Here is a 12,214-nt window from a genome sequence, read left to right on the forward strand (position 1 = left end):
TCTCTGGGCTAAATAAAAAAAATGAAAGCCATGGCAAAACAACCTCTGTGTTAATCTTTTCCTGGAAAAAGTCCACTGATTCTTTGCTGAGGAAAGAGGCCAGATGTTTTGTTACCTAATTGCACCTAATACATTATTTTTTTTTTCATGTAGAATGTCAAGGAAGTGAATGAATCTAGCCCCTTTAGTTTCAGTTCCAGGTGTTCTTAATAATGATCAAACAACATCCAGTCCCTTGACAGCCAGTTTATTGTTTCACCAAAGCATTGCACAGTGTGGCTAGATCTTGCTTTGTTTTAGGCTTAGAGCCACATCAACTACTGCCTTTCCTTTGCCTTTGACACTCAAGCTCATCAGGACGTTGTCAAATAGGTCAGAGATGATTTTGAATGTTAATTCAAATCTGGAAATGGAAGAATAGCATTTCAAAGAAGTTGGGATTAGGTCCTCTTCTGTTTTGCATTCTGCTGAGATACGTTGGTGTCATGTGATGATAAGAGAAAGAAAAGCCCAGTATTTAAAACAAGAAGCCAAACCAAAACCTAAAACTAAAGAAACTGTGATCACCCTAGAGTGATCGTGCTGCTCCTCTGGAAGTACCTCCTTTTTCAAGTAAATAACAAGCCAGCTTTCTCAGGTCATGTTTTGAGGTAGAATTATCTTATTGAAGGTGAATGTGTTAGAACATTTCTCTATGCTTCTTTTTTTTCTTTTTTTTCTTTTTTTTTTTTCCCTTTTAAATTAACCTTAAGCATTTTTGGGTTTGTATCTGATTTTGCAACAAAACTTTTATTCCCTTGTTAAAAAGCAATTCCCATACAACTCCTCTGGGTGTCAGTACAACTTCAGGTATAGCTGCATTGTGGTGTTCCAAACCTTCATTAAAGCATTCCACAGTGGACAGAGAAATGGTAAGAGATAAAGAGTTAGATAGTAATGAGAAAAGACATGTGACAACAAAAGGGGCAGAGACATGCCTGAGACCCAGCAAGGAATGCATCTGAGCCACCCTGGTTTCCCTAAGAAGCACCAAATTATATTCCTTATGTTGGACCGTTTGTGAACAGCCCGAGTGCAGGTAGAGACTGAGACTGCCCAAGGAAGTTACAGAGAGACTCGAAAGAATATGGATCTTTACCTGTAGCAGAATTAGAAAAAAACAGGCTCTCCAGAGTGTTGTTGCAGGTTACAGGATATGTCCAAACAGATTTCTGCAAAATAATAAATAACTTGAACAGAATTTCTTAGATTCAGGGACATAGCTGGTCAGCATTTTCCTATGTGTGTGAGACAGTATGGCCATTGTCTATGAGAAATATTTGAGAGGAAAGAATGACAGGAAAAGTGGAATAGTAAAAATAGAAAGCTTTGTAGAGAAACTCAGAGAATTGCAGAAAAATTTGGGTGGGGAAGGACCCCTGAAGGTCATCTTGTACAAATCCTCATTCAAAACAGATCCAGCTAGATGAAGTTGTTTAGAATCTTGTCCAGATGAGTTTTGAATATCTGCAAAACTGGAGATTCAATAATCTCTCTGCACAGCCTCTTCCTCTGTTTGATCATTCACACAGTAAATTTTCTTCCAAATATCCAATCTGAATTTCCCATATTGCTTCTCCTCTTCTTTCTTCTCTGTCTTCTTTATATCCTCCCATTAAGTAGCAGCAATTAAGTTTTCCCTCAACTTCTTCTTGCTGAATGAACCCAGCTCCCTCAGCCTCTCCTCATATGTCTCTCCTCACACGCCCTCAGCAGCCCTTTGTGGAACTCAGTCCAGTTTGCCAATGTCTTTCTTGTTCTGAAGTCTCACAGGCACTGAATAGAGGGTCAAAAATCATTCCCATCTACCTTATGGCTGTGCTTTTGCAATTACAGCTCAGTGTGTCACTAGCCTTTGCTGACACAGGAAAGTGCTGATGTGTGTTCAACTTGTACTCTGCTAACATCATGCATCCTTTTCTGAAAAGCTGTTTTTAGCTGTTAGACCTCCCAGCCCGTCTTATTTCATGGTTTTTTTCCTTCTGAGGTGCAGGGCTTTGCATTTGCCTTCGTTGAATTTGCTAGCTTGTTGTATTTCTCCAGCCCATGATGGTCACTCTGAGTTGGGAACATATAGGGTCACAGTGCGAGGAAGCTCCAGTAATTCTTAGGCTTTTTTTCTTCAGGTGCCATGGCAGTAAATGGCCATGCCCAGACTGAGCATCATCCGGTCAGGGACCAGGAAAGCAAGCACTTCTGTCTTTCTACCAGTAAAATATGATACACTGTCTGCAGCTGGGTCTGCAAGGGAATTATAATCCCAGAGGCATTGATACAGATTGCTTGAATGAGAGGATTTCCTCACCTTTATTTTAAAAATACTTAATATGCTAAACATTTTCATTTGCAATCAGGGAATATGTGAATAAATCCCAAGAGGGATGCCACTTTTGATTCTGAAGAGATGTACATGTAAAATGAGAAGGAATTGGTTTAATCTGACAGCTCTTCCTCTCCCCTCATCATAGACAGCTGTTGTCAGTGTTGTCAGACTGAATTAAAAAGTTTGCAGGAATACATTGCTTAAGCAGGAAAAAAGGGGAATGTTCATAAAACCCTGCAGAATTGCTGCACAGAGATTGTTATTTGGCCCTTAAATATTAAATGGCTGGTTTTAAATAGGCCTGGTGCAGATGGGTTTTCCCACAGGTTTATTGATTAAAATAGCTGCTTTACATCAGCTCTAAGTTTGTTTCTCCAGAGGGTTTTGTCTTCATGAATAATGCACCCATTTGCTGAAATTTTGTTAGAACTTGTCTGCTGAAGACTGGCTGTATATCTCTAGGTTGCTAAGCTTCAGTTGACTAGGCTCAAAATTGTGACAGTCCCTACGCTTACCTCCTTAGAAATGAACATTTCCTCTTCTACCCGTCTAGTGCTGAACAAATCTAGTGCTTGCACATTGGAGAGTACACTTGGAAACAGCTCTGATTGTGTTTGGCTGTTTGGGGAAGGCTTGTATGATACAGAAGGCTGCCTTGGCTATACTGGGGATTAGATTTTTCCAACGATTCATCCAAACGCTGTAAGAGTGAGTGGAAAAATATCAGTGAGCATTGCATTGGACCGTTAATTTTGAAGCCTGCCACACTTTTAGATGGGCATGTCTCATGCCTTCAGTGTTGTAAGACTTCCAATTTGCTTGATGCGTCTAGTGTGTGTATGATTATTCTCTTTACACTATTATTATGGCTTTTCTATGCAGTTCTAAATAAGCGTACCTCATTTTCTAGGAGATGCTTGTTCATTTAGTGTTATGTTCAAAGGGTATTGCTTTGCTTGTGTAGGGGGTGGTGGAAGACAGTGCACAGCTTCCCCTTGCAGACTGAGGCTTTCAAGTTTTGGTATCCCTCTGAGTAGAGTTTGCCACTCCGCAATAGGAGAACACTACTGCAGGACCCATAAGAAAGGAAGGCTATGACATCATGGAAAGCAAACAGAGGTGTTAACATGCTTTTCTTCTTCCTCCCTTCTGCTCCCCTTTTCTATCATAGAAATCTTTCTCTTTGATTTAACTATCCACTACAACAATAGCTGTTTGTTAAACCAGAGCAGGAGGAAGGTCAGATTAATGCCTTTGATGAAAGTATGTAAAATCAGTCTTCCCTTCTCATTTGTGCATGAGAAAATATTGGTTGAGAAAATCACATGAGAAAATTGTTGGTAGAAGAGCTAATTGGAATCTGGAAATGTAGCCAGTCACGGACAATCTGGCCCGTCTTTACTCTTGGGGAGATGGTAAACCTTTCTTTCTCCGAGTTAATTTTACACCAATATAAAACCAGAAAAAACTAACAGTTGATACCAAGAACAGGATATTGCAGGGCCTGAACTTTTACCCGAATATTTTTTCTGTTTTGTTTAACCAAATCTCTTCAAGATGTCATTTGGCAAAGCATTTTGACCCAGGTGAGGTCACAGATCTTGACAGTATATTAGTTTTTCTGAAGTATCTCTCTTTTATTTTTTTAAGGCATGGAAGTTGTGAGAATGATAACTTGTTTCTTTATGACAGTAAAACACACAGCTAGAATCATACCAGGAGGGTAGCTGACAGGCACTAGATAGATGGTTAGTCTGTGGATGTTAGCAGCTGAGAATCCTCCCTTCTTGGGACACCTGTCTGGTGACCAGTGCTGCCACAGTATATCTCTCACACTTCTTACAGACCTGAGAGAAAGATGTGTGACCGGAAATATGAGCATCCACTGGATTTTTTTTCCTGTCAGGAAAACCCCCTGTGACTGTGGAGTGAGTGTATGTAGTTTAAAGCAGGTCATTACGCTTTCTTTCTTTCCTCCCTTAGAGCCTGTCATGAGCATGGGGCAGACTAGTCAATGCATAAAATGCCCAACACTATCAGTGTGGGCTTTTCAGCAGTCTCACTTCCTTCCATTACAGCTATGAGCAAGAGTCCCTTTAGTATAGTTAGGTCAATATTTGAGCATTTAGGAAAACCTCCCCCATGCTAAATTGTATGGCCTGGAACTGTAGGAGGATTTTGAAAGTCCTCCCTGCTCTTTGCCAAAATACTTCATGTCTGTAGTGGTAAAAAGAAAGCCCAGTTTATTGAGGTTGAACTTTTGGTATCTCCAATGGTGGAAGCTCTCACTGAGGCTTTTCCTGTGGCTGAGATATTCAAAACTTCTCTTTGTGGCTGTGCTGCTACATCAGAAAGTTTGAGCTTATGCTATTTTGTTTCCTTATGAAAGCAGGAATTGACTCTCTAACCTCTTTGTTGACAATGGATAACATGAGCCAACAAGCTCAGAGTTTATTAGGGTGAGACAGGGAGGTGCATATGTACACATCAAGATGCTGTGGTTTTATAAACCCTATTTTCTCAGGATGCCAGGCTATTTGGTTCCAAATGATACTTGATGAATCCTTTCAACTGAGAACACTGATAGTAGCATCAGTAACAGTGTTAGACATCTTCCTATTCAAACATTATGTTCAAGACATGCAACTAAGCAACATGGCAGTAATATTTTGAAAAATATATATTAATTTTAGGCACACTAAATATCCATAAATATATTTTACTTCCTTTCAATCAATGTTTTAATTGAAAAGGCAGTGGTGTTTTAATACAGTCTTTCATGTTGTTGATGCTTTAAGGAACTAATGACATCTGTTTTACCAAGCATAAAGAAGAGCCAAATTATAGGAGAATATGTGTTGTTTATTTTATTGTTTCAAATAAAGATCTGAAAGGTGATGAAACTGTGCAATTAAAAAACAAAACAAAGGAATAAATTCTGCTGATGCTGTGAGATACTGCATTAGCAATGAGTGGAGAGTCACAATACATTAGCTGAGGAACCTGGCATGACTCCTGCATGTAAAAATATTTTTAAGTACCTAAAAATTTTCATCTCTTGTTATGACCCATTCTGCACTGTTTAACCTTGTAGAAAACACTGTGTGTTGAGTTTTGATCTTCAGAAGGGCTGCTGCTAGAGGTTGTGGACAAAGGTCTGTAACTAACTGGTCAAAGCAGTGGGACAGTCCTAGCTGTGCGTGCTAAATCCTCCAGTTGTCTGCACTCCTGCTGTACTTCCACAGACAGGGCTGAAGTGCAAGGGCAGAGCTGGCCTGGTTGGCAGTAGAGCAGGATGCCTGCCTCGGATGTTCAGCAGCAATCAGAGACTTTAATGGCTGTAGAGGACTAATTAATTCTGATCCATACAGACACAGGCTTCTTGTGCAGTCAGAATCTCAATTAGGCAATCAAATTTTTTCCTTTCACAGTGACCATTGCTCCAGCTGTGCTGTAACTCTTTCCTCTCTGTGTTTGCAAATCTTTCTCTTTTTTAAAGCAAAAAAACCCTGCATACTTTGTCAGGAAAGTTTCTTTCTTTTCTTTACACTTTTTCTGTTTGCATTTATCCAATATTTTTGTATCTGCTTCTGATGTTCTATAATCCCTCAACCCTAATTTTCAGACCCTTGTTATGAAATGAGATCATGACTCCTTCCTCAGCTTCTTTATTCCTCTAACCCAGGGTTTCTACCCCTTCTTTTCCCCCCTCCAACCCTCAGCCTCTGCAGAGTCAGTTAAATATACTTGTGCTCTTTTCCCCTTTGTTCCTTCTTTTTCCTTCACCCCTCTGTGGCTGCTTTTCTTATGTCAGCTTTGATCTGTTTGTTGGCAACACTAACATTTTTAAATCTTTTGTAATTTGTTATTTTTGTACGTTGTTGTCAAATTAAATATCTTGGAAAGGAAATGTGGGTTGCCCCCTTCACCGCAGGAACAAACTCATCGTTACCTGGATGGGAAAGCTATGTATGTAACTGAAATCTGTCCTGGGGAAGTGCTGAGGCAATGGTCCAGTCACCTTCATGCTGTCAATCTGATCTAAATAATGAAGGTATATCCCAGATTCGTCTGTACAGTTAGGCCCAGTTTTGCTAAGCCAAGCTTCTGCAGCAAAAGGAAAAATGGAGGGTCAGTACTAAAGCCTCTTTATGTTCCTTTGTTGTGGGTGGTGACCAAAACCATGAGGAGTGTGATCCTTACTGATGAGAACTGTGACACAAATTCCTGGAATTCAATTTACCAGCAGGGGCACTGAGAGGTCCCTCATGTTTTAAATCCCTTCCCTCTCTTGGAGTATTATCAGAGGCTTTATCCACCATTTAGGGTATCCTATAACTTGTCTTGCTGCTGATATGTTTCTGTACTTAGATCTGCCCAGACTTTTTTTTTTTTCTTTAAAAAAAATCTGTTTTGTTGCTTCTGTGAAGATGATATGAACTGTTATTAATTATGACTAGTGTTTTATGATAGCCACTACATTGACTTATGGCAAAAAAAAAAAAAAAAAGGCCACTGTAATGACTGTGACTTCCTGCTGAGATGTAATTTCCTTGACCACCCCTACTTGGGAGGTTTTCTCCTGGCAGTAACAGTAGTAGATGAGTTTTTTGCCAAGTATCTACCGACACTCTTGGCATCAGTCCTCATGGACATGGCTCCATATGGTCATTCTGGCCTGCAAAACCTGCTGCTAGATTAGGTCTCTGGCCTTTTCTGCTCTATTATTTTTTTTTTTTTTTTGCCAAGTGCCTTTCAGTCCTCTCTTCTAAGAAATAAAGAATAAAAATTTCAAATTAGTCTGTATCCCATGTCCTACACTGAGACTGAACTTTATTGGTGGCCTTTTTTTACCAAAGATTGACTGAATTTTGTTGTTTTATTCCAGGTCACCAGTTTCTTCAGAAGATCAAGGTAAGATCTGTTTTATTGATACTAATGGCACTTTAAAAATGAGACCAAAGAATAGCTAGTAAGCTATATTTAACACCCTCATGGTGGAGAAAAATGATTTTGTAAAAATGAAACTTTGATCTTGATCAAACTTTGCTTACCCCTAGACATTAAGCGTTTGATCATTTGGTTGATTTAGTCTGGACTGACAGAAGTTAAGCTGGTGTTATTTGTGAAATCAGTCTTGCTTAATCAAATGGAACAATTGCAAGCATTTACAATTTATTCACCCAACTGTATAGGGCTTCACCCATGGAAAATGATGTGTGGGCTTAAAGGAAGATATATGTTCTTTGTAAAGATAAGCACATCTTTTATAACTCTTACAGGACTTCATCTTTGTAGCTGACAGGAGAGTCTATTGTGCTTTAAAGTCTTGAATACACATTATCTTACATTTCCCGTAAAGTAAATTTTTTAGGACAGTATGGAATTTAGTGCAGCCAGGAGCTTCTACATGTAAAAGTAGCAAGGTAAGTAGCAAGTGTTGCAAGCTGTGGTAATATGCTTGCACAGAAGGAGACTGAAGGGTCTGATCTTTTCTTGTGTTCTAAAGAGGGAGTTTTGGGTAATTAGCTCATTAATAACTTGACCAACTTAAGTTCTTAGAGCTAGGTGCTATAAATACCCCTGTGCAATACATTAAAATGTGGTTGCATTGGTACTGAAATCGAGACGCATACTGTAATGGGGGTGGTAATTGCACTGGCAGAGTTGCATAAGGAGGGGAGGAAAAAAAAAAGGGAGACTGACTGCAAGGAGCAAATTCATCATGTAACTGAACTGGGAATACTATTTGGGGCCTAAAAAGAAATAAATATCTATTTTCTTCTGGCATTCAATTTGTATGCAGTCACACGATCCGCAAGTTTTCTGGCCAATGTGGTAAGTGTTATTCAAAAAAGGTCCAGACGGGAATAGTAAGGACTGTTGCAAGTGGAGATGTAAGGAGGTCTGAGCCTGGAAGTGTGTCACTGAACTATGTTAACTTGGAATGTGGAGTGACTAGTTAGGTATCAGCCTAAATTAGCCTTGGCTTCAGCCAAGAGATTTTCAGTCCAGTATAGTGACTGTCAAAAATATTGTCATTAATAAATTCTCTTCCATCTCCTTGACAAGTCCTTTCTTAGTAAAGAAAGTTATAAAAAAAGCCATGAAAATGGACAAACATGTAAGACCAAAGATACCTGTAGCCCATCTATTCCATTTCTAGTGTCTGACAGTAGTGGATCACCTGACAAGTAAGAATATGAGACTACCAGAAGTATATAGGTTTAATTTCCTGGTGTAGCCTATTAGCTTCCTATGATTTACAGCTCATTGATTTCATGAGGCATATGGAATTTTCCTGTTTAATAGTTCATCTACTTTTTACCATGACCATAGTACAGGAGACTTGTGAGAAGTTAACAACATGCCTCACGTCTTCAGCTCTCAGAGGAAAGTTGAAATCATTATGGTCTAATATACTGTTATTTCAGGACCTGGATTCAAGCTGCTTTTCAGTGCATAAGCTTGTTAGTGATAGGCTGCTCTTGCTTTTCTTTTCCCTTGAATTAATTCTATTGCTTCATTTTTATCTATTAATGCAGCAACAGACAGTCTATATGTATTTCTTTGCATATCTTTAAAGTTTAGAATTTTCTGCTGTCATAATTCTTTCCTTCTTTCCACTGTTTTTATACTATTCTAGTTTTTGTACGAAAACTTCCTGTTTGCCATCTACCATCTGCTGCCAAGGTCTGGTTTTTCAGGTTTGATCAGTATCTCTGAATAGCCTCTTCCTTTCCTTTCTTCCTTTTCTCTCATAAGAAACCTCCTCTTAAATCAGAGTGAAAGGCCTATGTGCCCTTCACCGATTAGTGACATGATACTGCTTGTTAATAGATGTTTTGTGACCATGGAGTATCTAACTGGACTTGTCATCTATGTGAGATGTGTAGGAGCTTCTCTCAAACGCAAAAGATTTCCCATATCCCGGTGACTTTTCAGGTCTAATACTTGGATTTCCTTTTTTCCACTATGCCACATACAGACCATGGTAAATGAGCACAGCATTAGAAGGAAAAATGTGATAAAGGGGCCGTAGCATAACCTTTTCTAGAGCCTAGATGCTTCTCAGTTCACTGGGACTGCATGTATGGAAGCATCTCAAATTATTCTTAAATCTCAAATCTCTTACCTAAACAAAAAAGAGAGGGTCCATGAGAGAGCTGAAAACTTATCTCTGAATTGTCTGTCTTTTATAGTGTTTATGCAGACATCTCCTGGTATATTGTTCTTGGAGTATGTATCCTAGAATCAGTTTTGAGACTCCTATTTTCATTAATAATCAATGCTCAACTGTGTGCCTATCCAATATGTTAAACACTTACGTAGTTTTATAAGGCAGTAATGTTTTGGGGTGCACTACCATTCAAGATCCAACTATAGAATAATGTACCTTCACTGGTATCACTCTATGTCCTGTGTTACACCTCCTCTCCCTACTATGGGACACCATTCTAGTGCTGATCTTTTGATGATGTGAGGTTGATCATTACTGAGAAAAGGCACTTTCTCTGTTGTGTTGGATCTTTAGTTCTAACCTTCCATTTGGTTCCTGATCTTTATTTTGTCTACTTTAATATTCAGTCCTCTTTTTTTCTTCTACTATTTCTCTGTGTTTTTCTTTCTTTCTTCCATCATCTTTGTCTTTCTTTTTTAAATGTCTCTTTCCCACTGACCTTGATGTTGCATTCTGAACAGATTCTTACACTGTGCTCCTCACTTTGGTTTCTGAACGTCCTCAATCACCTCCAGTGTGGACTGCCTACTTCAAGCACTAGTTGCAAATAGTAGCTGTAGCATCTGTAGTGTACTAACAGACTTGCTACCAGAATTAGCATCTAATGTGAGTGGCACTTCCATTAATCCCTGACGGGACAATGCATTATGCTGTCTTAAAAAGTGGGTGAGGATAAAGCACCATCTGTCTGAGACTGGGCATCTATTGAACAACTGTAACAGCACACAATGCTCCTTGTTGTGGGCATGTGTTAAAGGCATCCTTATCAGTTACAAAGCAGAGCCATTTTAATTGGCACAGAAAGGGAAATAGTACTGCTAGAAAATGCTAAACTTTAAAAGAAAAAAAAGCCCCAAACCTCTTAGAGATTTTAAAAGTTTTGTGTCTTTGTTCCTTGGTACAGGTAGTTAGGAAATAGATAAGTAAAGAGTGAAATCTTATTTCCTTTTTTTTTTTTTTTTTTTTTTTTTTTTTTTTTTTTTAATTAAAGAAAATCCCAGCCAAACAAATGAAACACTAAAGGAGCAGACAAAGTCCTTAACTTTCAAATTCTTTGACTGATTGACAAAACGATACAAGTGAAGTAAATCCCAGAGTAGTTTAGACAGGGAATTGGAGGGATGACTCTGAAGAATGACATGGAGGAGCTACTTGTTCAGTCTCATAGGCCCTGGTGCAGTTACATGCCCTGCAGCCTTGGAATACAGTGGTCTTCTTTGGGTGTTGGGATTAGCTAAGACTCAACAATGGGCAAGTGTCAGGGTCACAGAAGACCTGGTGGATGCCATGAGGGAGGGCCAGGCAAGTAATCTGTTAGTTAATGGTACCACCTGCTGTATTTTCACTCTATAAAAATCCTGGCCATATGCTCAGAAGGTCTGAAACTGTTGGAGGTTATTTCATCCATTGTTTCTAGAGCAGGTATGGTACTGGGAGGGAAATCCAGACTTCTAGTGCATTGCCTGGCTAGTACACAGTTGTTGTCTGATTATTGTTAAGTGAATTGTCGAGGGTTTACCAAATTCTTCCTTCATCCAGCACCTTTCAGTGCTGCACTTTATACTGCATGTACACTAGACCGTGCCCTGCCTGCTCCTCTGTAGAAATCTGCCTACAAATTTTCCAGTGCTAATGTATTAAATAGCAATATATTTCACATTATCTTCGGCCTGACTTTATCTGGCCAAATCTACCTTATCTCTACTATTCTTTACCCTGTGTGATTGAGTTGGCTCTTCTTCATCATGATATAAGCGATTGAGGGAAATGGTCTTAAAAAGAGTACAATGAGTGCCATTTCCATTTCAAGTATTCTGAAAAAAAATACCAGCAAGCTCTTGAGTGTTGCTATTAATGGTGCAGGGACGTTGGCATGCTATTCATCTAATGGTGACTTGGAGCTGATGCTGCTCAATACCTGTTTGTCTAACTTCAAACAGAAGAACCTTGCCTTTGATGGAATTACTCAGTTTTAAGTAGCTATACTAATGCACCTGAAGTAGCAGTCAACCAGAGTTTAATCCTTATGTATCTGAGTTGCATTCTGATCTGGAGACAAGAGGTTTCAAATATTTATATCACTGCTCTCTTTCTCATCTCTCTATAAACCCATGAAACTGGGCTTTTTGCCTTGTTTGCTTTCAGCAGACATGCTTTTTAATTTTTTTTTTTTTAATGCATCAGCAAAATTTCTGTGATTAAACTCAGGGTTTGTGTTTTTTTTTTTCTGGTGCAATAGATTCAAAATTCATGAGGAGAGGGTACAAGTGAGAAATTAAGACAAGAGGTGAACATATTCAATGGAGAAATTTTGGAGACAGTTTGTTATTACAAAATAATAATATTATTTAAGAGATTAAGGTAAGGGATAGGTTTTCTGCTTGAAAAGACAGATAGCGACACTCAGAGGTCTTTCAGAATCTCACAGGTAGTGGCTCCATGCTGATACTTAATATCCAGCCTGGATATCCTACACTTAAAAGGAATTTGTGTAGAACCAGGAGTGCATTAGAAGTGAAGTGAGTTTATGATGGTGACATCCAAATTAGCCCTTATTAGAAAAAAATTTCCACAGCCAATGCTTGGCCCACGTTCAGACTGGAAGTTTGAGG

General features: G+C 39.0%; 1 protein-coding gene across 5 annotated transcripts in view; it reads left to right on the forward strand.

Moving 5' to 3' along the window:
• The window catches only part of DGKI (diacylglycerol kinase iota), a 107,773-nt gene that overhangs the window by 73,009 nt on the left and 22,550 nt on the right, over positions 1–12,214 (forward strand). For all 5 annotated transcript variants that reach the window (XM_027897208.1, XM_027897210.1, XM_027897209.1 and 2 more), the window contains one exon: positions 7,251–7,276. In XM_027897208.1, coding sequence (XP_027753009.1) covers positions 7,251–7,276 — 26 coding nt within the window. The remainder of the gene's footprint in view (positions 1–7,250; positions 7,277–12,214) is intronic.

Source organism: Empidonax traillii, unplaced genomic scaffold (genome assembly GCF_003031625.1).
Source record: "Empidonax traillii isolate 1590-97213 ecotype Southwest subspecies unplaced genomic scaffold, ASM303162v1 scaffold533:size792476, whole genome shotgun sequence".
Classification (NCBI taxonomy): Eukaryota; Metazoa; Chordata; class Aves; order Passeriformes; family Tyrannidae; genus Empidonax; species Empidonax traillii.